Source organism: Aulonocara stuartgranti, assembly GCF_965226115.1.
Source record: "Aulonocara stuartgranti genome assembly, chromosome: 14".
Taxonomy (NCBI): Eukaryota; Metazoa; Chordata; class Actinopteri; order Cichliformes; family Cichlidae; genus Aulonocara; species Aulonocara stuartgranti.
Genome location: NC_138950.1, coordinates 22,917,549 through 22,940,793, shown reverse-complemented (window position 1 = coordinate 22,940,793; position 23,245 = coordinate 22,917,549). Strand labels below are relative to the sequence as shown.

At 41.7% G+C, this 23,245-nt stretch overlaps 1 protein-coding gene across 1 annotated transcript in view; it reads left to right on the top strand.

Annotated features, from left to right (window-relative positions):
* LOC309687207 (von Willebrand factor A domain-containing protein 5A-like) overlaps positions 1-23,245 on the top strand; it is a 31,343-nt gene that overhangs the window by 5,902 nt on the left and 2,196 nt on the right. Inside the window, exons 5-28 of the mRNA XM_082501992.1 lie at positions 988-1,172; positions 1,256-1,370; positions 1,500-1,639; positions 1,729-1,817; positions 1,906-2,050; positions 2,778-2,857; positions 2,941-3,055; positions 3,201-3,359; positions 3,430-3,533; positions 3,725-3,945; positions 5,122-5,160; positions 14,412-14,432; positions 14,757-14,771; positions 15,036-15,059; positions 15,417-15,437; positions 15,779-15,793; positions 15,992-16,015; positions 16,627-16,647; positions 16,933-16,953; positions 17,186-17,209; positions 17,304-17,318; positions 17,912-17,941; positions 18,530-18,673; positions 22,048-22,193. Of these exons, the coding sequence (XP_082358118.1) occupies positions 988-1,172; positions 1,256-1,370; positions 1,500-1,639; positions 1,729-1,817; positions 1,906-2,050; positions 2,778-2,857; positions 2,941-3,055; positions 3,201-3,359; positions 3,430-3,533; positions 3,725-3,945; positions 5,122-5,160; positions 14,412-14,432; positions 14,757-14,771; positions 15,036-15,059; positions 15,417-15,437; positions 15,779-15,793; positions 15,992-16,015; positions 16,627-16,647; positions 16,933-16,953; positions 17,186-17,209; positions 17,304-17,318; positions 17,912-17,941; positions 18,530-18,673; positions 22,048-22,193 (1,913 nt within the window). The remainder of the gene's footprint in view (positions 1-987; positions 1,173-1,255; positions 1,371-1,499; positions 1,640-1,728; positions 1,818-1,905; positions 2,051-2,777; positions 2,858-2,940; positions 3,056-3,200; positions 3,360-3,429; positions 3,534-3,724; positions 3,946-5,121; positions 5,161-14,411; positions 14,433-14,756; positions 14,772-15,035; positions 15,060-15,416; positions 15,438-15,778; positions 15,794-15,991; positions 16,016-16,626; positions 16,648-16,932; positions 16,954-17,185; positions 17,210-17,303; positions 17,319-17,911; positions 17,942-18,529; positions 18,674-22,047; positions 22,194-23,245) is intronic.

Sequence of the window (23,245 nt, the reverse complement as noted above, 5' to 3'; positions counted from 1 at the left end):
AGTTTTTTGCTTTATAAAAAAGCCTTCAGTAAAGCTAGAAGGTTACTATTCATCACTGATTGAAGGAAATAAGAGCAACCCTAGGTTTCTCTGCAGCATATTATTCTATTACATTGTCTACAATTGTGTACAGTATCTTATTCTTATCCTTTTCCAGTGTTTTTCTAAATTTTACGATGTAACTTTGCACTGTCCACTTTCTGCTGTAACAAAACAAATTTCCCACAGGTTGGACTAATAAAGGTTATCTTATTGTATCTTATCTTAGCACTGTAGTCAAGCTGACAAAAAGTCAGAGCTCTGCTGAGCCAACCATTCCTTTAACGTTAAATAGTAATGAATTCATGAACGTCTTCACAAATACAATTTTAACTACTAGAGGAAAAACATACTCATAATCATCTCACTGACTTAACAATGTGTAGAGTTACTTTCAGTACCAGTGGTATTTATTTCATCTTTTTCTTCAATTGATCTTTCTGAGTTAACTTCAGTAATTACTTCATTACTTCCTCCAAATGATCAACATGTCTCATAGACCCCATTCCTACAAGACTGTTCAAAGAAACTCTGCCAATAGTTAATATTTCATTCTTAAATATGATCAACCTATTTCTATTAAGCGGCTATGTACCACAGGTCTTCAGACTGGCAGTAGTTCAACTGTTACTTTAAAAGCCACCTCTAGACCCAGCAGTCTTGACTAATTACAGGACAGCCTTCCCCTAATTAGGACTGGATCAGGTGGCCCAGAAACTTCCCTTAGTTACACTGCAATAGGTCAAGGTTCCCATGAAGCATTAAGTGTTTTTCTTCACTGAGTGTTTTTTCACTCACTATACGTTTACACATACCTCTGCATTTAATTCAAGTTCTCTTCCATGGCATGTCTTTGTCCTGTTTTCCTCCTCTCACCCTCAACCGGTCTTGGCAAATGGCTGGCCCTCCCTCAACCTGGTTCTGCTGAACGTTTCTTCCTGTAAATAGGGAGCTTTTCCCTCTCATTGTTGCCAAGGAACTTGCTCATAGGGGGTCTTTCGAGTGTGGGGTTAGTGCCCTACAGTCTGTCTTTCTCTGCCCGAGTGTCCTCTCCTCGTCCAATCTCTAAAGTAGAGTCCAACTGTTCCCTGGACCCTCTCCAGTACCTCAACACTGATCAAACCCAGGCCACGGTAGGTAGAGTGCTGCTGTTTCTGCTGTGTGTGGTTGTTACTTATTACTGAGAATTAAATATGAATGTGTTTGTGGTGTGCAGGTTAAACTGGCTGCAGGACACAAGTTTGACAGAGATGTTGAACTGCTGATTTATTACAAAGATGCTCACCAGCCCACTGCTGTGGTGGAGGCAGGACAGGCCTCTGCTGAGCCGGGTGAGTGGAAATGATAGGAGTAGTTGATTTGCCAATTTTAAAAATCATTATCTACTTCTGCTTGGAAGGTCAAAATGTTGACATAAACAAAAAGCAATTTCTCAGATTTTTCTGTCTGTTATTTTTCAGGCTCTCTGATGGGTGATCCAGTGGTGATGGTGAGTCTGTACCCTGAGTTCCCCCAGTCTGCGATGGCTTCATGTGGAGAGTTTGTGTTCTTAATGGATCGATCTGGAAGTATGAGTAATACTCGCATCCGCAGTGCCAAGGTATCTGTAATATTTTAATCATAAACTCTTTAGTTTCAAATTGTTCCTCTCACACAGTGGCCTCACTATATTTTCAATGTTCTCTTAAGGATACTCTGCTGCTCCTGTTGAAGAGCTTACCAATGGGCTGCTATTTCAACATTTACAGTTTTGGGTCCTGTTATGAACACATCTTCCCGTGAGTCTCTCCCTCATATCAAAGGCCCTGCTGTCTTTGTTAAAATATCCTAATGGGTGTTTTGGTGCATGTGTTTGTGTGATGGCAGTAAGAGTGTGGAGTACAGCCAGCAGACCATAAAGGAGTCTCTGAAGAAAGTTGAGCAGATGGAGGCTAATCTTGGAGGAACTGAGATCCTGGAGCCCCTCAAATATATTTACAGCCAGCCCTGCATTCCCAATCAGCCTCGACAGGTAACACACACTCACATGCTCTTCTGGTTTGCTGTCTTCGTGGGGACATCCCAATAACATAATGCTTACCCTAAACTTAACCATTAACCATAAACCAATTGTAACCCTAAAACACTAAAACCACAATTTAAGTGTGAAAAATGCCTTCAACAACGTGGGGACCATGGTCCCCACCAAGATAGTAAGAACCCGTATGCGCGCGTGCACACACACACACACACACACACACACACACACACACACACACACACACACAAACTGCTTTGCATTAATCTCCTGGAAATTTCCTTTGAACTTAATTTTACTTTCTGCTTGCCTTGCTTTAGCCTTAGAACAACTTCATCTTAAAATATAATGATTTAGGATATTTTAGCTTTTTTTATATCACCATGAAGATGCTTTATAGGGATGTATCTACATAGAGCAGATTCAGTTTCATAAAAACATTGGACAAAACTTGGACCACACACGCTCTACAAATGTTTCTCAGCATTGGCATTAGTGTACAATCTAACTTTTAATATATCACATATTTTAACCCTGTGAATATAATCGTTGTTCATGTAACAGCTTTGTTCTTTAGTTTGGAGTTCATACTAACTGTACATTGTTCTTTGCACACTACCATAAAAACATTTGTGTTTCTGAATCCTAACTCAGCTCTCAGAACAAGCTGTGTGTTTCTGGGTCTGATGTTATGTCTTCATGTGCCAACTCTCCTCTCTAGCTGTTTGTCTTTACTGATGGAGAGGTGAGGAACACCAAAGAAGTGATAGATCTGGTGAAGAAGAACTCAGATTCTCACAGGTGAAACCACAAAAACACAAGTACGTCTACACAATTACAGAATGTCCAACATGTCCTCTATGTAGAAAACTGTTGTATTGCAGGTGTTTCTCTTTTGGGATTGGGGAAGGGGCCAGCTCTGCTCTCATCAATGGGATGGCCAAAGAAGGAGGAGGTCACGCTCAGTTCATCACAGGGACTGACAGGATGCAGGCAAAAGTAAGACATTAAACACAAAAAGAAAACAAGTTAAGCATTGCAGCAGCAGCAGCAGCAGATGCATATTTGTGATCAGACCTGCAGTGAGTAAAATGTCTGTTCCAACTGTTTGTGTATATTTGGAGAGTTTTTCATTATTTTTCAGGCGATGCAGTCGCTGCGATTTGCTCTGCAGCCGGTTGTGGTCGACATCTCAGTCACATGGGATTTACCAAAGGAAGTGTCTGTCACTGTCCTCTCTCCACCAATCACTGCACTTTTCCAGGGTCAGAGGTCGCTGATTTATGCCCAGCTCACTGGACAGGTAGGAGCAGCACCTTCTCATGTTGTTGTTTAACTATTTCATAACTTCTGACCCTGTGATTCTGTGTCAGAGTTCAGAGGCAGCAGCGGGCTGTGTGACGGTGAAGTACAGCCTGGCAGGTCATCCCTCTGAGAACCAGCTGCACTTCAGTCTCAGACCTGCAGAGGACACTGGGTAAAACAGAGTTTAAGAAACTCAGTACTTTTCAATGGTTCATGACTTTAGATATATTGGGTTGAAAATAGCAGTAGATTACAATGAATATGAACTGAAATATGTTGTGTTCACATCTGAAATAAAGTATTTAAAAAAAAACAAAGAAACACTTAAGTCACCCATCTCTTGGTGTTCCTTATTATCTGCAGATTAACAGTCCACAGGTTGGGTGCTCGAACTCTGATTCGCTCCCTGGAGATGGAGGAGAGAGAGCACAGAGGACAGCAAGGTGGAGGTGTGAAGGAGAAGGTGGTGCATCTCAGTGTCCAATCAGGAGTTAGCTGTTCTTTTACTGCCTTCATTGCTGTCAACAAAGACAACAGCAAAGTGATTCAAGGACCTCTTGTGCGCAGAAATATTCCAACAGCCAGTGAGTTTTTCCCAATAGCAAAACTAAAAGTCAACCCCAGATCTGAAGCAAAGATGGTTCAGCATGAATAAAATCAGTAAAATGTTTGGTTTAATAGAAAGTCAGACTCAAATGAAAAGACAACAAGTACTGTATTTTCCACACTATCAGGCGCACTTAACGTCCTTTAATTTTCTCAAAACTCGACAGTGCGCCTCCGGTGCGCCTAATGCATGGATTCTGGTTGTGCTTACTGACCTTGAACCGATTTTATGTTGTGCATGGTGCTCAAAAATCCGTCAAAAAATGTTTTAGTACGACTTTGGTAAGCTACGAAGCCACACTGCTTGATGGATTGTTGGAGTTAAACAAACACTGGCATCACTGAGAGTTTAAAACTGTCTACATTCTTTCATCTTTCATCTCCAGGCATTCATGAAAACAGAATTTATTAAATTTAATAGAATTAGAAGTTATCAGGAAGTTAGCTCGCTAGTTTCCACCTAAACATGATATACCATGTTTTGACCGAGATTTCTGAAAAAATTAAAAGTGCTGCTCTGCTATCACTTCCAACTTAAATGAAGACAGAAAACTAAACAGTAGTGACTTTTGTAGGGTCACTGAAGTTGGACTAGCTGGTATATAATGATGTGCTACATTATCGCTAGAGACACAGCTATGTTAGCATAACATTAGCACAGTGAAGCTGGAGGATGAACGCTAAGGCTTTTTTTCCACTCGATAAAAGTTAACGAGGGTTCCCGATAGTTAGGGACAAATGCAATCGCATGGCAGGATGCTGTAAACGAACCAAACGTCAGTCAGGAGAACAACTGAGATAAACTATTCACAATACGAGGTTAGTCATTAATATACTGCAACAATATGGGAATAGAGCAGCTGCTATAAACATTAATGAATCAATGGTACGGAAGTGAAGGAAGCAAGAAGAATGACTTGAGTAAAGTTTGACTTATCTGACTGTTTTGTTTCACTTAATGCGCCTTATAATCCAGTGCGCCTTGTGGTCCAAAAAAATACAGTAGAAACAAGGTGGTAATGTATGGTAGAATGTAGGTACTCATCAGACAGCAGTATCAGAGAGAGGGATGCATGTGAGAAAGGTTTTTTTTTTCACTGATTCTCTAAACTTGAACTCATTCTTTTTTTCTTTTCTTTTCTTTATCTTTAAAGTGATCCAGAGTCCTCCTGTGGTGAACAGTTCTCTACGTAGTAAGTAAAAACCTGAATAAGTGTTATTGAAAGAAGCATCTGCAGGATCTTTCAAAAGGTTGAAAGATCCTTTAACTACTCATATTAGGGTTTTTCTTTGTGTTTACTCTTTTTGCCTGTGTACAGTGAAAAACACTGGAGAGGTTAGTATTTCGAAATAAGTTAAAAATTACAACGGAAAATATTATTTAGATTTTACATTTAATTAGTATCGGAATGAAATATTATTTTACATTCATAATCTATGTTACTATTCATAATCCTTATTATTACTGTTGCATCATTTATGATTTATCATTATTGTTATTTCATTGACACATTTATTGAAACTGGTGAGGTTATATTAAAGTCTGTATTTCAGGTGTTAGCATAAGCACATAATAATCTTTCATTGCAGGTGCAACTGTAATCATGTTACACACATATTGCATAGTTAAAGGGTTGAAGCTCGGTCAAGTTAATTAATGGTTTGAAGCTACGGGCAGCGCGATGTCTGGCCGATCAATGGAGCAAAGTTCAGCTATTGAAAGGTTGCCTACATGTTTACAGTATAATTTATTACATATTGCCTGTGTGCATTCAGCAGCCTGCTGCACTGAAGTTTGCCTGGTAACAGATGGCGCTGAGTGAGGTCATGCACTGAGGTTAACAACACAGACACATAGTCTGTCTGGGTAAACTGATTGCAAATGTTGTGTAAGTCTAGAAAAGTTTAATAACAGGATGCATCTGGGAGACGGTGGAGGAACTGAGAAAGGAACTGTTCTGTTTTAGTGACGCGAGTTACCGGTCATCGTCAAAGGAGCTTGCAAAGAATAAGATAAGATAAGATAAGCTTTATTAGTCCCACACGTGGGAAATTTGTTTTGTCACAGCAGGAAGTAGACAGTGCAAAAGTTATGAAGCAAAAATTAGAATACAATAAGAATAAATACAGTACACAACTGTACAGAATAGAATAAAATAAAATACTATATACAGTTGAATAAAATAGAATAAAATATACAATAAGATAAAAATAGAATACAAATGCTATATACAACTGAGTAAAAAATACAACGATGCCAGAGAAGATTATTGCACTTAGTGTTATTGCACATGTGTGGATGTGTGTGTTTGATCAGTTAGTCTTTATTGTGGAGTCTGACAGCAGTGGGGAGGAAAGACCTGCGAAATCTCTCCGTCCCACATCGTGGGTGCCACAGTCTCCCACTGAAGGAGCTGCTCAGTGCTGTCACAGTCTGCTGCATGGGGTGGGAGATGTTTTTCTAAGAGTGATGACAGCTTAGCCTCCATTCTCCTGTCACTCACCACCTCCACTGGGTCCAGAGAGCATCCTAGAACCGAGCTGGCCCTTCGGATCAGCCTGTTCAGTCTCTTCCTGTCCCCGGCAGAGATGCTGCCGCCCCAGCAGACCACACCATAAAAGATAGCAGAAGCCACCACAGAGTCATAGAAGGTCTTCAGGAGTGGGCCCTCCACTCCAAACAACCTGAGTCTCCGCAGCAGGTACAGCCTGCTCTGCCCTTTCCTGTAGAGGGCGTCTGAGTTATGAGTCCAGTCCAGTCTGTTGTTCAGATGAACACCAAGGTACCTGTAGCTGTCCACAGCCTCAATGTCCATACCTTGGATGTTCAGTGGTTGCAGTGGAGAATGCTTGTGCCTGCGGAAGTCTACCACCAGCTCCTTGGTTTTACTGGCGTTGATCTGGAGGCACCAGTCCACAAAGTCATGAGTCAGTCCTCTGTACTCCTTGTCGTCCCCATCAGTGATGAGGCCGACTATTGCAGAGTCATCAGAGAACTTCTGCAGGAAGCACTGGGTGGAATTGTGGGAGAAGTCTGCAGTGTAGATGGTGAAGAGGAACGGAGCCAGAACCGTTCCCTGTGGGGCCCCCGTACTGCAGACGACCCTGTCCGACACACAGCCCTGAGTCCTCACATACTGTGGTCGGTCGGTGAGGTAGTCCAAAATCCAGGTAGTGAGGTGATGGTCCTCTCCAGAGTTCTCCAGCTTGTCTTTCAGAACCGAGGGAAGAATAGTGTTGAAGGCACTGGAGAAATCAAAGAACATGATTCTCACAGTGCTTCCAGCGGTCTCCAAGCGAGCGAGGGAACGATGTAGGTGAATGACGGCATCATCCGCTCCAATGCCAGGCTGTTAGGCAAACTGAAGTGGGTCCAGTGATGAGCTTGTTAGGCGCCGAAGCTGAGCAAAGACCAACAGCTCCAGGGTCTTCATCAGGTGGGATGTCAGAGCCACCGGCCTGTAGCTGTTGAGGTCCTTGGGGCGTGAAGTCTTTGGCACTGGTACAACACAGGAGGTTTTCCAGAGCTGTGGGACTCTTCCCCGCCTCAGGCTCAGGTTGAAGAGGTGCTCCATCACCCCACACAGTTGGTCCGCGCAGGACCTGACGACCCTCGAGCTGATGCCATCTGGGCTCGCTGCCTTCTTGCCATTAATCCTCCTCAGTTCCCTCCTAACCTGGGTGGTTGAGAGACAGGCTGGAGCCTTGTGTTGAGTGTGTATTGGATGCTGTTGTTGGGGGTGGGGAGGAGTGAGCAGGGTGAATAGAGGAGGTGTGAAGTGTCTGAGGTGTCAGAGGTGGAACAGCAGCAGTGGGGGTGGGTGAGTCTGCAGCCGATGTTGGAGACTGCCTCATGGCTGAATGAAATCTGTTGAAGAAATGATTCAGTTTATTTGCCCACCTCACATCTCTCCCAGGCAGAGAGTTCTGATGTTTGTGGCCTGAGATGGTTCTGAGGCCTCTCCAGACTTCACCAACGTTGTTTTGCTGAAGCTGGTTCTCCATCTTTTGCCTGTAGCTGTCCTTCCCATTCCTTATCAGTCCCCTCAACTCTCTCTGCACCCTTTTCAACTCCTCTATGTCTTTGGATTTGAAGGCCCTCCTCTTCTGCTTGAGGACGGTTTTAATTTCTGGGGTAATCCAAGGTTTGTTGTTGGAGAAACACCGTACAGTCCTGGTAGGTACGGTGTTATCCACACAGAAATTAATATAGTCAGTAATGCATGTAGTAAGGCTGTCGATGTCCTCTCCGTGGTCGTCACAGATCACCTCCCACACAGTCGACTCAAAACAATCCTCAAGAGCCTCCTCGCTCTCCTCCGACCATCTCTGTACTGTGCTGGTGGCTCCCTGCGCACTAAGGGCTCATACACAGGGACAAGGTGCACCAGGTTGTGGTCAGATCTGCCCAGTGGAGGGAGAGGTGATGAACTGTATGCCTCTTCTGCATTGGCATACAGTAAGTCCAGTGTTTTATTGTCTCTGGTTGGGCAGGTCACATACTGGGTGAAGGTGGGCAGTGTGGAGTCCAATGAGGCATGATTGAAGTCCCCTGATATTATGAAAAGGGCTCTCGGAGATTGTGTTTGCAGTCTGCTGACCACTGAGTGGAGAGTGTCACAGGCTGCATCCGCGTTGGCCGAGGGGGGGACATACGCTGTTATTGCGATAACATGCGAGAATTCCCGGGACAGGTAGTACGGACGCATGCTAACGGCCAACAGCTCAATGTCAAAGATCTTACGTTTCCAATAATTACAGAAGGAAGAGATGGTCGATAACGTCTCCTTCTCGGGCGACGGCGCTCCTTCCCAGCACGACACCCCCGTCTTTTCCTCCTCAGCTCGCTGGGAATGTCGGGTCTGTCTGCTGGCAGTACCGCTGCGGGACGCAGCGCTAACAGCTGATCCTTACTGTAAACAAAGGATCCCTGCTCTGGGTCCCCAGACACGGGTGAAAAAAGTAGAAATAAACTAAGAAAAACGACCAGAACTAGCACAAAACGGTAGAACATGGTTGCAGAGTCTAATTACTAATACGTTAGTTATAAAAAATTACGAGAAGAAAAAGATAAGAAAGAAAGAAACTCAGAATGAGCAGAGCTGCTGTAACAGGCTGCCGCACACGGGGGGCGCCGGAAATAAAGATATAACGAGCGGTCACGGTCACGTGGCTTTCTGTTGCCCTGGAGCTCCACCCATTTGTAGTTGGGCAACAGAAGATGCCTGGGACAGTTCAGCCATAACTTTAAACTTCTCCTGCTCATACATGCTTGGAACGATCTTGTCACACTGAAGTGGACGCGCAACGAGATATCATAGCATGGCTCAAGCACGTTCATCACATTTTAAACCCCTTGTTTTGCACAACAGAATACGGCCTCCCATCTTCAGCTAAACACCCCAGTAGCTTTTGTAATAGCTTTAGCCCGGTCGGATTGGGCAGCAAAGGGCTGCTTAAATGCCGCAAACTCCTCTGCTCCGCCACTTGGACCGCTAGCGCTGGCCATAACTATCGCTTGACAGACCCACCAAGCGCACCATACTCATACTTTTTTTTTCTTTTTCGAATCGCGATCGGTTCGGATTTCGGATCAACCGTGATCCGTTGCACTAGTGATGGGACGTTCTGTATCGAGGCTTCGGAGCGTGTGTCGAGTAATGGAGGGGGCGTTTCCGCGAAGCGCGTATCGAGGCTTGCTTCATTTATGGGAGGAGCTGAAAATGATGACGTCCGAAGCCTCGCTGCCCGGCTGTACCACGTGACTGGTTCATGAAGCGGTTCGAACTTTGCCGCAAATAATCATTTTCCATACTGCCAGCATAAATATACACAGTATACTGCCATCACTACACTATAGGTGTTTTACACACTCCTTTTGTTGTTGACATTTACAGGCTGTGTGCAAAATGCCACACTCTTCAAATTCATGCCAGCTATTATTTTTACGTCCAGTAGGTGTCCTGCTAGAGCAAATGAAGCTTCATGAAGCTTCGCGTTGGGGTGAACCAATTGGATGAAAAGCTTCAGTGCTTCATGGGGCTTCATCTGCCCATCACTACGTTGCACCACTATTCTTCAGCGTGTGTTACTGTGTTACTCGCTCAAATGTCCACTTCATACCTGTAGCTCCTCTCTCACACTCAGAGCTCCCCACCAAATCCCACTCATCCACTTAAGACTATCACTGGATTGGCCAGAATACATACCAATTAAATTAAAGAAAATACTGGCACTTCTAACATAAATAAAACATGCTGACTAAGTAGTACACATTACATCTGTCACTTTTTCAGTTTACTAAAGACACAATTTTTTTTTACCATTGATGTGCTAAAATCTAAAGAGGAGCGGATCCGACAGCGACTTACAATGCTTCTAGATAAGAATACTCTTGAAAAGGTGTTTGAATTAACTGAGAAAGCTAGTCTAGCACAGCATGAAAAGTCTAAAACCAGACAACAAGGGACATTTCACTGGTTGTGCGTCGGAAACTACAGCAAAATATGGAGATTGTCCTCAACAGACACCTATGAGAAGACCATAGAGGGAACAGTTCACTCTGCCTGGGATAGGGTTACTGAGACCCCGCCCTCTAGTCCGGCCCGGGGAGGTTGCCGGAGGGTGAGCGTCTGGTAGCCGGGCCCAAGTCCATGGGGCCTGGCCAGGCACAGCCCGAAAAAGGGACATGGGCCCATTGTCCTGCAGGTCCAGCACCCACAGGAGGCTCCGTATCAGTCGGGTGCATTGTGTACCGGGCGGCGGCCAGGAGCGGTGGCCCTGGTGGACCGAGCCACGGCTACCAAGACTGGCAATTGGAACATGGAATGTCACCTCTCTGGTGGGAAAGGAGCCTGAGTTAGTCCGTGAGGTTAAGAGGTACCAGCTAGATATAGTCAGGCTAATCTCAACACACAGCTTGGGCTCTGGAACCAGTCTCTTGGAGAGGAGCCGGACTCTGTCTCAGTCTGGAGTTGCCCCTGGTGAGAGGCAGCGGGCTAGGGTGGGTATCTTGGTATCCCCTCGGCTTGCTGCCTGTATGTTGGGGTTTCTCCCAGTGGACGAGAGGGTTTTTTCCCTGCGTCTCTACGTCAGGGAATGGGTCCTGACTGTTGTCAGGATTGGGGCTGCGGCTGCAGTGATGCAGACACTGTACTGGTCTGTTGTGGTGGAGAGGGAGCTGAGTGTAAAAGGGAAGCTCTGAATTTACCGGTGTATCTACGTCCCTACCCTCGCCTATGGTCACGAGCTGTGGGTAGTGACCGAAAGAACGAGGTCACGGATACAAGCAGCAGAAATGGGCTTCCTCCGAAGGGTGGCTGGCCTCTCCCTTAGACATAGGTTGAGAAGTTCGGCCATCCGGGAGGGTCTTGCTGCTCCTTCACATCAAAAGGAGCCAGGCATCTGACAAGGATGGGCGCCTCCTGGGTGAGGTGTGTTGGGCATCCGTGAGGATGCCCCAGGGCAAACCCAGCACATGCTGGAGAGATTATATCTCCTGAGAACGCCTTGGTGTTCCCCCGGACAAACTGGAGGAGGTGGCTGGGGAGAGGGAGGTCTGGGCTTCTCTGCTTAGGCTGCTGCCCCTGTGACCCAGCCCCATATAAGCGGAAGAGGATGGATGGATGGATGTCCTCAGCAGTCAGAAAAGAGAAGGATGCCACACCAAGGATTTGTCTGACAGACAACTCACCCAAGCAGAGAAAAACATCCTTGCAAAAGGATTGACTTTGGTGTGACACCGAGACAAATCCTGCTAGTGGAACTGATCACATCCACAGAAACAGCAATCCAAAACAACAACATTGCAAATGTGGAAGCAGAGCAGCTATGGACAAGAGTTTCGGCCTGTCTCAGCAATGCAACATCAGCATGGAGAAGCGGAAGGCACTCACATCACTTAGTAATGACAACAACATTATCATCCTTCTGGCAGACAAGAGTAGGTGCATGGTTTTACTAAACCAGAAAGACTATCATGAGAAACTTTTTTCGCTGCTCAGTAACAAAAATGCCTCTAAAACGAAACCCAGGAAGTGGTTACAGGAAGAGGGTGATAGATGTCTGAAACAGTTAGAACAAGACAATGATATTGACCGGGCATCGTACCACAGGCTATACTCAGGGGAATCTACACCAAGTCTGTATGGTTTACAGAAGATACATAAACAGGGTGTACCTTTAAAGATCAGTTGTCTGTATGATCAACTTGGTCACCTATAACCTCACAAATTTTCTGGCTTCAATCCTCAACCCAGTGGTAGGCATGTCCGAACACCACATCTAGAACACCTTGGATTTGGTTGAGAAGGTAAAAGATGTCATTATGAAGGCAGATGAAACAATGGTCTCGTACAATGTCACATCTCTTTTCACTTGAGTTCCAGTCACTGAAGCAGTGGTTAGTAAGAGATTACAGGATAATCCCAACTTCAGCAACAGGACCACTCTCAGCATCTACCAAGTGTGTTTGCTCTGCCCCTCAGCCCTCTGGTTCCCACAATCCTTCTGGGAAAAACACAGAGGCAGCCATCAGTAAACTCCAGACTGCGTCAAGCACACACTCACTGACTTGCTGGGAAACTAACAGGTAGTCATGCAACGATCCCAAATTGATAGGAGCTCAGCCACTCTCTATAGCTCCCTCCAGATGAGGCTGATTAACAGCAGGTGTGTGTCATCATCCACTTCAGGTGTGACCAGCCTCCCGGCAGGACACACCCACCAGGCCCAAGAGCACCTGTAGGCCGGTTCTTCGCACAAACACACATCCACACTCCTATACACACACAAACATGGAATCAAGGGACAGGAGTACCAGACAAACACATGGCCTCAGACTAAGACAGAGCAGCACATAAAGACAAGTTCGTAAAGACCCAAATCCCTGACTGATTCCCCAGTTTCACCCATTGTAGCCAACCATGCAAAGTAAGTGGAAAAGAATGCTTTGTTATCCTACCCTGGAACACCACTAAGTCATTGGTTAGGATGTGTAGATGAATGACACCTGGGTGAATTAGTTCACTGGAGCACAAACTTGGTGTCATCTGCAACACAGAGCAAACATCATCCCCACAGATATAGCGGCCAGGCAGAAGAACATCATATCAAGAAGGCCTGCCCTCTAAAAGAATGAATTAATGAACACAGAAGTTCGATTAAGGGAAATGATTTAACCAGTCCTGTTGCAAGACATTTTAATCAAAAACTTTATAATTCACCTTTATTTTATATAGTCATTGAAGCCATTAAACACAGTCAAAGAGGGGGTAATATTAATTTTATCTGATAAAAAAGAGAAGCATTCTGGATATTTTGATTAAAGAGTTTCACTTTACAGGTATAAATGAAGATTTATCTTTTAATGAGTTTCTGTGATTTTTACTTTTGTGTTTCTGTGTTTTTAAGAAGATTTTTGGACATATGGGGAATTTTTTTTCCCTGTTTTAATCTGTAGTGGTTCAGTTCAGAGCCTATTTGTGTTGTGTCTTAACCAATCAGCCATTAACACCTCTTTAAATGTGAATTGGTCAGCTTGTTTATTTGTAAATGTATGATTGGTCCACTTGGATTTCTTCTGTGTCCTTTTTTTATTTAAACAAAAACTGTTTGATATTTCGTAATGACTCTGATGAAGGCCACAAGCCAAAAACCATTGGTCACCCAACAGAGTTGTTGTTCAGCACTTTGAGTGTTGCTGTAGTCTTCACGTCATCTTACAGTAGTTTTGACCCAGAGGATTCTGCAACTCATGATAATATTGTTGTCAGTGTCATCCAGCAACTTTTGGTGTGTAAGAGTTATGTTTGAAAGCTATGTATTATTTAGTTATAAAATCAGTTCAGAGGCCACTGAACCCAAGTGACAATAAAATAAAAAGGCAAGGGTGAGATGGTTAGAATGTGTGCAGAGTAGAGACAGTGGGCTTAGTGGAGAAAGGATGTTTAGGATTGAGCTGAAAGCAGGGAGAAGAGAAATAGAAAAGCAAAAAATTAAAACCAAAGGGATGAATGCTAGAATAAAAAAATCTCGCCTTAAGGTTCATGTTATATCTCTTTCCATTGTGAATTTTAAAAATTTCTATAAAGATATTTGCTGACTGACCTGTTTTGGGAGCCTTCTATTTTAAAATCTTTGGTTGAATAAGATGGTTGAAAGTTTGTTGTAGAATGTGTTGGGCATACCCTGTTTGAACCCCCTTTGAAGTTTGGAGCTCTTAAGCTATTTGAGTTAATAGAACTGTTTTTTTAAAAAAGTGTTTACATGACTTAATTTAAGTAGTTTCAACATTTGAATTTACAGTGTTTTGTGTGTACAAAATTTAATGTTGTGATATTATTCCAAGTACCTTTTGAACCCCTTGATTTGAATCATGATAAGAAGTCCAGTTGATATATTTTGCCACTTATATTTAATCTTATTCTTGTCTTCTGTCTCACAGATGGCCGTGCACACCCACCTGGTAGGTTAGAAGCTGTGTCTCTGTGTTGTATAAATATAGTAAATGACAACAAACAGTAAATAAACCAGCACATTTCTGTGACACAGCTGCTGTTTAACTACATTTCAGCTTTAATGTGAAATGCAGTTTGTACAGGAGCTGTTATGGGTTTTTGTTTTCGTAGTTATTAACATATAGTCCGTTGTCCAAAGCACCAAGTGAATATGAATATTATTTTGCACAATGTTTAAATTGTTTTTGACTGCTCATATATGAAAAATTTGTAAATTATGTTTGCTAACATGTTTTCACCTATTTTCTTACTTCTTTTTTTGTCTTTCTCAGCATTCGAGACATATCGTAAGAAACAATGCTTTTTTAAAAAAATATATTTTGTGTTTTGTAATTATTAACATAGGCTGTTGTCTAGAGCAACAAGTGATGAAGATTGAGTTGTTACAACTTCTGTGATATTTCAAAGATTACTGAATAACTTTGTAGACTTTAAACAATGCTTTTAATGCGTAACTAATTATACCAACATCAGAAGCCAATCACTGAATCTGTTTTCTTTCTTTTCTTTTTTTTCTGTTGACCTCGTATATCTATTTTATCCCTGACCAGAGCATTATCAACCTCTAAGACCAGGTCAGTTTAAAAAAGTTCTTTTTTCATTTTTTACATTGTAACATTAATAAAGAATAAGAAGAGAAAACATATAAAACAAGAAGCATTCAGACAGCACACACCTTTGTGATGGAGTAATTAGAAAGAGTAATTAATTAGATTGCTTGTTACTGAAAAAAGTAACGTCGTTAGTAACTTCGTTACTTTTAACCCTGTTATTCACATCCCTGTATCTGAGTATATATATATATATATATATATATATATATATATATGTGTGTGTGTGTATTAAACGCCTTGGTGGGAATCATGATGAGAAGTCTGGCTGATACATTTTGTTACTGATAATTAATCTTATTCTTATTTTCTGTCTCACAGATGGCCGTGCACGCCCACCTGGTAGGTTAAAAGTTGTGTCTCTGTGTTCTATAAATGTAGTAAATGGTAACAAACAGTGAATAAACCAGCACATTTCTGTGACACAGCTGCTGTTTAACTACATTTCAGCTTTAATGTGAAATGCAGTTTGTACAGGAGCTGTTATGTTTGCCCAGGTTTTTTCATAGTTATTAACATAGTCGGTTGTCCAAAGCAGCAAGTGAATATGAATAGTATTCTGCAAAAGTTTAAATTGTTTGTGATGAGTCACAGTATGAAGCTCAACAACCAAAAAATTTGTAAATTATGTTTGCTAACATGTTTTCACCTTTCATCTTTATTTCTTTTTTATGCTTTCTCAGCATCCGCGGAATATAGTAAGGAAATCTTTTTTTAATATTTTGTGTTTTGTAATTATTAACATTGTCTAAAGCAACACGTGGTGAAGATTGAGTTGTCACAATGTGTGTGATATTTCAACAATTATTGAATAACTAACAACTTGGTAGACTTTGTAGACTCACTGAGGTTGTTTTCTTAATTATTGAATATCACCTATTTTTTTCCTTGACCAGAGTGTCTTCCATCTGAATGGACAGGTAAGTTTAAAAGTGTTTTTTTTTTCTAAATTATACATCAAAAATGAGTAATTAAGAAAACATATAAAATAAAAAGCATTTTTCCATCTTTGCACATTTTAAAACAGTTTGTAGAGTTTTTATATTTTCAGGTTTGCTTTGGTAGTCATTAATTACATTGGTAGTCATTTGTTGACACAAAGTGAAGAAGGCTGAATTGCTATAACCTTTGTGTTATTTTGAGTATTATTGAATAACTTGTACACTTGAAATAGTTTGCAAGCCAATCGTTGCGTTTTTCTTTTATTATGTCTTGCGTATTGACATCACGCTCAAACATTTCCATTTTATCTCTCTAGAGTGGTCAGGTTTATATATTTTTAAAAAGGCGCACATCAATGGAACAAACGTGTTCATTGTATTTGATTCTCAGAGCCATCATTTAGTCTGAGCTCAGTGTGTTTGTGTGTGCTGATTTCTTCATGTGATAAAGTGTTTTGTATGTACAAAATGTCATGTTGTGACATTATTCTAAGTACCTTTTGAACCACTTGTTTTGAATCATGATAAGAAGTCTAGTTAATACATTTCGTTAATGATAATTAATCTTATCCTTATCTTCTGTCTCACAGAATGCTATGGAAGCCTCTGTGGTAGGTTACAAGTTGTGTCTCTGTGTTGTAATTATTAACATCCTCTAAAGCAACAAGTGATGAAGATTGAGTTGTTAAAACTTCTGCAATATTTTAATTATTGAATAACTAATAACTTTGTAGACTTTAAAAACTGCTTAATGAGTAAATAATTATAGCAACATCAGAAGGCAATCACAGAGTTTTTTTTTCTTAATTACTGAATATCACCTATTTTTACCTTGAAGTTTAGTTAATACATTGTGTTACTGATAATTAATCTTATTCTTATCTTCTGTCTCACAGATGGTAATGGACGCCTACGTGGTAGGTTAAAAGCTGTGTCTCTGTGTTGTAATTATTAACATTATCTAAAGCAACAAGTGATGAAGATTGAGTTGTTACTATGTGTGTGATATTTCAAAGATTACTGAATAACTAATAACTTTGTAGAATTTAAAAACTGCTTAATGAGTAAATAATTATAGCAACATCAGAAGCCAATCACTGTGTTTGTTTTCTTAATTATTGAATATCACCTATTTTTATCCTTGACTAGAGTGTCTTCCATCCAGAAATGAAGGTAAGTTTAAAAGTTTTTTCCCTGCATTGTAACATAAAAAAGAGTAAGTAAGATTTTTTTTTAAAAACATTTTTAAATGTTTTTGCTTTCACAGCACTCATGGGTTGTGGTAAGGAAAAAAGTTTTTTAGTATTCTCTGTTTTGTAATTATTAACAGGCTGATGATGATGAAGGTGAAGGTTGAGTTTATTTTCTTCATACTCATATAAATCTAAATTGTATAAATTATTCCTGAACAGCAAGTCAAGGGAGGTCAGTTTAAAAAAATATGTTTACTAATTTCTACAGACACACACACACAACAGAGTAAAGGGGAAAAATATGAAATAAGAGGCGCTCTGAGAGTTAAAACCTCCATCAGTGCAGCTTATTTTTTGGGCAATATTTACTTTTATTGTGTTTTTTCTTTTTCGTTTTTTTAAAATTACTTAAATTCATCTGTGAGGTTAAAAATCTGTTTCTGTGATTTTTATAAATATAGAAATTGTCTGCAATCACTAAATAAACTAACACATTTCTCTGACAAAGTTAGTATTTTACCCATTCTAAGCTTGATGTGAAATACACTTCATAGAGAAAAAGTTGTTTCATGTTATGTCAATTTCAAGAAAATTAACCATGTCATAATGATTTTTTTTTTTAATGGATGATACTGTTTACTTAATGATTTTAACATCAGACTTTTAATTGTGTGTTGTTTAGCTCGATCGCAGGTCATGCGCTCTGTTAGAGGTGAGTAAAAAGCTAAATGTTGCAGAAACAGTGTGATTAAAAATACGTTAAATGGCTGTAAGCACGCAACTAAACACCACATGCGTTTGCCACAGTTGATCTTTAATTTTGCCTTGGAAGCCTTTAACATCTTGTGTTTATTGCGTTACCATTCCAATCCAGTGATAGTTGTTCTGCTTCTCAATTCTCAGGTCACCATTTGCTCCATGTTTTTAAATCAGCAAGAGACAACATATTGCTGCATTGTGATGACTGTTAAAAAAACATATGAACCAGTTCCTGACATAGGAGTCCAAGAGTTTTCATTGTCCTACATTTAAGAGAGATACCATTGCACTTGTTGCACATTTGCTTAGTCAGGACGCCCACAGGCAGTAGAACTGGAGCAGCTCCTATTTACTTTGTTTTAGATGACCGTTACTGCACTGGATGGATGTGGATTTCTATTTATTGGAAAGGAATAAACTTAACTCAGCATCAGTCATATGAAAGTAATGAATTACCAGATCACCCAGTTGGACTGTAGTGTGTGTGTTTTTATAATAATGACTTGAGCTTCATTGAGTTGTGGTCTCTCTAATCTCGCAGAACCTGATAGCTATGAACCAACAAACAAGTCTGACAGCAAAAAAGGGCTATTTACTCACATGAAGAAGAAGCTACCTGTCTTTTGGAAATCTCATAAGACGCCTACCAACTATGATGATGCTCGTCTAAACTTTGTGTCTGAAGGTAATGATTTGATTTGATTTGATATACCTTTATTAGTCCCACAAGGGGAAATTTCATAAGGCTGCCGACCTATTGCACGCAATGGTGGCGCCATCTTACCCTCCAACCATACATACATTACACAAAACATCACATGGGGAAGACAGGTCAGAGAGGTATAACAATGGAAAATGCACCACATGAGGAAAGATAAGGAGAAAAAAAATAACTCCCCCCAGACTGAGCTCCGACAGGGAGATCCGTTTGAGAACAGAAAAAAAAACACCTCTGCACATAGCACATGAAAAAAAAACTCTTAATACACCAAAGAAACACATGACAAGCAACAGGGGTGGGTAAAGGGTGAGAGACCGCCGAATTAGACAGTACATCCAGGCCTGCGTGCGCTGGTCTCCTTGATCCCTGTCAGCATCGGAAGGGAATAAGCGTCGAAGGCGTTTGGAAAGGGAGGGGGGATGAGTGTGTGCATATCAGCGTATATGTATGTGTGTGCGTGTCCAGAGTTCAGCTGAGACAGTGTCCTTCGCCCTGCTAGGCTAAGTAAACAGTCTTCCAGCCAACCCAGGTGGCCTTGCATGGAATGGGAAGGAACAGACTAAACACAGTCGTTATCAACCAACAGAAGCGTCCAGTTTCCATCATTTACAGAATTTCAGGGCACCCAATACATTCTTCATTGTTGTCGCCACATTATAGTCATCTTACCATAACACTGCACTGCAAAAAAGAGGAAAATGTGCTTTACTGTAAATTTACTGTAGAATGTCTACAGTAGAACTGTCTTTGTATTTTCTCATACACATTTATGTTATACTATCATATTATAGTCCTTCAGCCGAGTATATGGACTACTATGAATTCTACTATATATATGTATATATATAGTAGACCAATCGGAGTCTGCGCTGCGGGACTGTTTTGATCACGCGGACTGGGAAATGTTTCACGTGGCTGCTAGGGACATTGATGAATACACAGACTCAGTCTGTGGATTTATCAGGAAATGCGTGGAAGATGTCGTCCCATCCAGAACAGTCAAATCCTTCCCAAATCAAAACCCTGGATTAACGGAGATGTTCGCGTGGCACTGGCGGCACGGAACACCGCCTTTGCCTCCGCGAACACATCGGACTACAAACACGCACATTACCAACTCCGGAAGACGATCAAAGCAGCCAAACGTGAGTACAGGGACAGGGTGGAGCAACAGTTTGACAACCCTCGGAGTATGTGGCAGGGACTAAACACGATCACAGACTTTAGAGGGAAAACCAGCACACCGCAGACCACGGCCTCTCTGTGTGAGGATCTAAACGTATTCTACGCTAGATTCGACACAGCGAACACCATGAGACCGGACAGTGTGCGCACCGCGGATGACGTCAGTGCGCACACTGTGTCTGAGGAGGATGTGCGGAGGTGCTTCAGGAAGGTGAACGCACGCAAAGCTACTGGTCCGGACGGGATTCCCGGCCGCGTCCTCAAGTCATGCGCGGCTCAGCTGGCTGGAGTGTTCACGCACATCTTCAACCTTTCCCTCTCTCTGTCTGTAGTCCCAGCCTGCTTCAAAATGGCCACCATCGTCCCTGTACCCAAATCCTCCACCATCTCCTCATTGAACGACTGGCGACCTGTAGCCCTGACCCCCATCGTAAGCAAATGCTTCGAGAAGCTGGTCAGGGACTTCATCTGCTCTGCATTACCGGACTCACTGGACCCTCTACAGTTCGCATACCGCCACAACAGGTCCACTGATGATGCCATAGCCCTGACACTACACACTGCCCTGTCACACCTGGAGAAGAGAGACACGTATGTGAGAATGCTGTTTGTAGATTACAGCTCAGCATTCAATACCATTGTTCCCTCGAAGCTGGACAGGAAACTGCAGGATCTAGGACTGAGCAGCTCCCTCTGCAGCTGGATCCTTAGCTTCCTGTCTGACAGACGCCAGGTGGTCAGACTGGGCAGCATCACCTCATCCCCCATCACACTGAACACTGGTGCTCCACAGGGGTGTGTACTGAGCCCTCTCCTGTACTCACTCTACACCTACGACTGCACAGCCACTAACAGCTCCAACATCATTGTGAAGTTTGCGGACGACACTACAGTGGTGGGTCTTATCACCAACGGTGATGAGACGGCTTACAGAGAGGAGGTCAGCGCCCTGACCCACTGGTGTCAAGACAACCATCTCACCCTCAACGTCGCAAAGACAAAGGAGTTGATAGTGGACTTCCGGAGGTGCAGAGAAGTGCACACCCCCATCACCATCAACGGCGCTGCTGTGGAGAGTGAGCAGCTTCCGGTTCCTTGACGTACACCTGGCTGAGGATCTTACGTGGTCAGTACACACAAACAAAACAGTGAAGAAGGCGCAGCAGCGCCTCTTCTTTCTCAGGAGACTGAAAAGATTCGGCATGAGCCCCCGCATCCTCAGGACCTTCTATCACTGTGCCATTGAGAGCATCCTCACTGGATGCATCACCACCTGGTATGGCAACAGCACCGCCTACAACTGCAAAGCTCTCCAGCGAGTAGTGCGGTGCTCTGAACGGATAATTGGAGGTGAGCTTCCCTCCCTCCAAGACATCTACAGGAAGCGGTGCCTGAGGAAAGCGGGGAGGATCATCAAGGACTCCAGTCACCCCAGCCATAAACTGTTCAGACTGCTTCCATCAGGAAAGAGGTTCTGCAGCATCCGGTCCCATACCAGCAGACTGAGAGACAGCTTTTTCCATCAGGCCATCAGACTGCTGAACACTTCATAGACACCTCAGCTTCACTACTGGAACTTTAACATTATGCACTCCATACTGTACAGTAACGCCACTGTTTTGCACATGTCTCACTCTGTATATTTTATTTTATATATTTTATTTATTGTTTACTCTATTTAATTTGTAAAATATGTGTACACACACACACACACACACACACACACGTAGAAAAATATTTAGTATACACATCCAGGAATGCATATACTATTATATATTGTACATATATTTATTAGTTTCAGATGTAGCCATTTTGTATTTTGCTTGTTTACATTATTGTATTTTGCACAACTCTGTTGCTTGTGAAGCTCGCACACAAGAATTTCACTCACATGTGCTGTACCAATGTACCTGCACATGTGATGTGACAATAAAAGTGATTTGATTTGATTTGATTTGATATATATATATATATATATATATATATATATATATATATATAGATAGATAGATAGATAGATAGATAGATAGATAGATAGATAGATAGATAGATAGATAAAAATTATATATGTATGTGTAATAATAGATATATAGAACTAGATTCAACACTTTATGTCCAGTTATTATTTCATCTTTGTACTTTATCTCTTTCAGCTGCTGTGCAATTGCAGCCACCCAGAGATCCTTTGCTACAGTTAGTCTTCCTTCAGGAGGCATCTGGCTACTGGCGGCTTGATCCAGCTCTGGCTACTGCACTGGGAAAGATCAGCAAGGAGATGGAAAAGTCAAAGCCTGAAAAGGTGGGTTGTTGTCAATTTTAGTCATTACAAAAAGTGAATATATGGGTGTTAATCAAATTTTATAGTACACATTAAAGAAAGAAATTTAAGAAATTAAACTGTAACATAACATAACAGATGAAAATTAATTCAGCTGTACTAAAAACTAGGGCTGGATATTGTCACTGATTTCTGGAATCAATTCAATTCCGATTCACAAGGTCCCGATATTCGATTCTATCCACGATTCGATTTAATTCGCTTCGATTTGATTTGAATCGGGGGGAATTTTGCCTCAGACAGTCAGAAATATCATAATTCTGATCACTTATCAGTGCATATCCATATTATCCATAATATCTATAACAAGAAAGCGGGTCCGCGCTTTGTGTTTACGTATTTGTGCAGAATCTGTGTACCTGCTGCCATTTAATGTTTTAGCTGTTTGGTGGTTGTCAAAATTTTGTGAGGTTTAACCTCAGATTCTGGTGTTTCGGGCAAAATAAATTTATATTAAAAATTGATTCAGGATTTTAATGAATCGATATCATGTTATCCAAGCTAGAATTGATTTTAATCTATAAATCAATAATCAAAAACTACCCCTAGTAAAAACTGGCAAAAAATACATTATTTATATTATCACAATTGCCAAAAGTAAGATCTAAACCCTTGTGTAGCATTTTTTTTTTTAAATCTAAATGTAGTTGTGTGCAGAACACTAACTTGTTTTGGTGTATCAACATTCACATGTGACTGGCTGCCTGTTGCCATTTTAGCTGTAGAGACAGGGAGACAGGAAGACGGATTTAAATGCAAGCATATCAGGAAAAAGTGACGAAACGAGCGAAAACGTAAAATGAGCAGCAACTAGCTGCATTTCAATGACATTGGAGACTGCAAAGTACAGTGCAGAATTTAAAAAATTGGGAGCTGTCTAAAGTGAAACCTGTCTTTGTTTTCAGCCATTTTCCATCAAGGACAAAAAAAACCTCATTTGTGTTCTCCCTAGTAGTAGTAGTAACTGCATAAAAATAAAGCTTTTATGAAAACACTGAATGAAAAATTGTTTC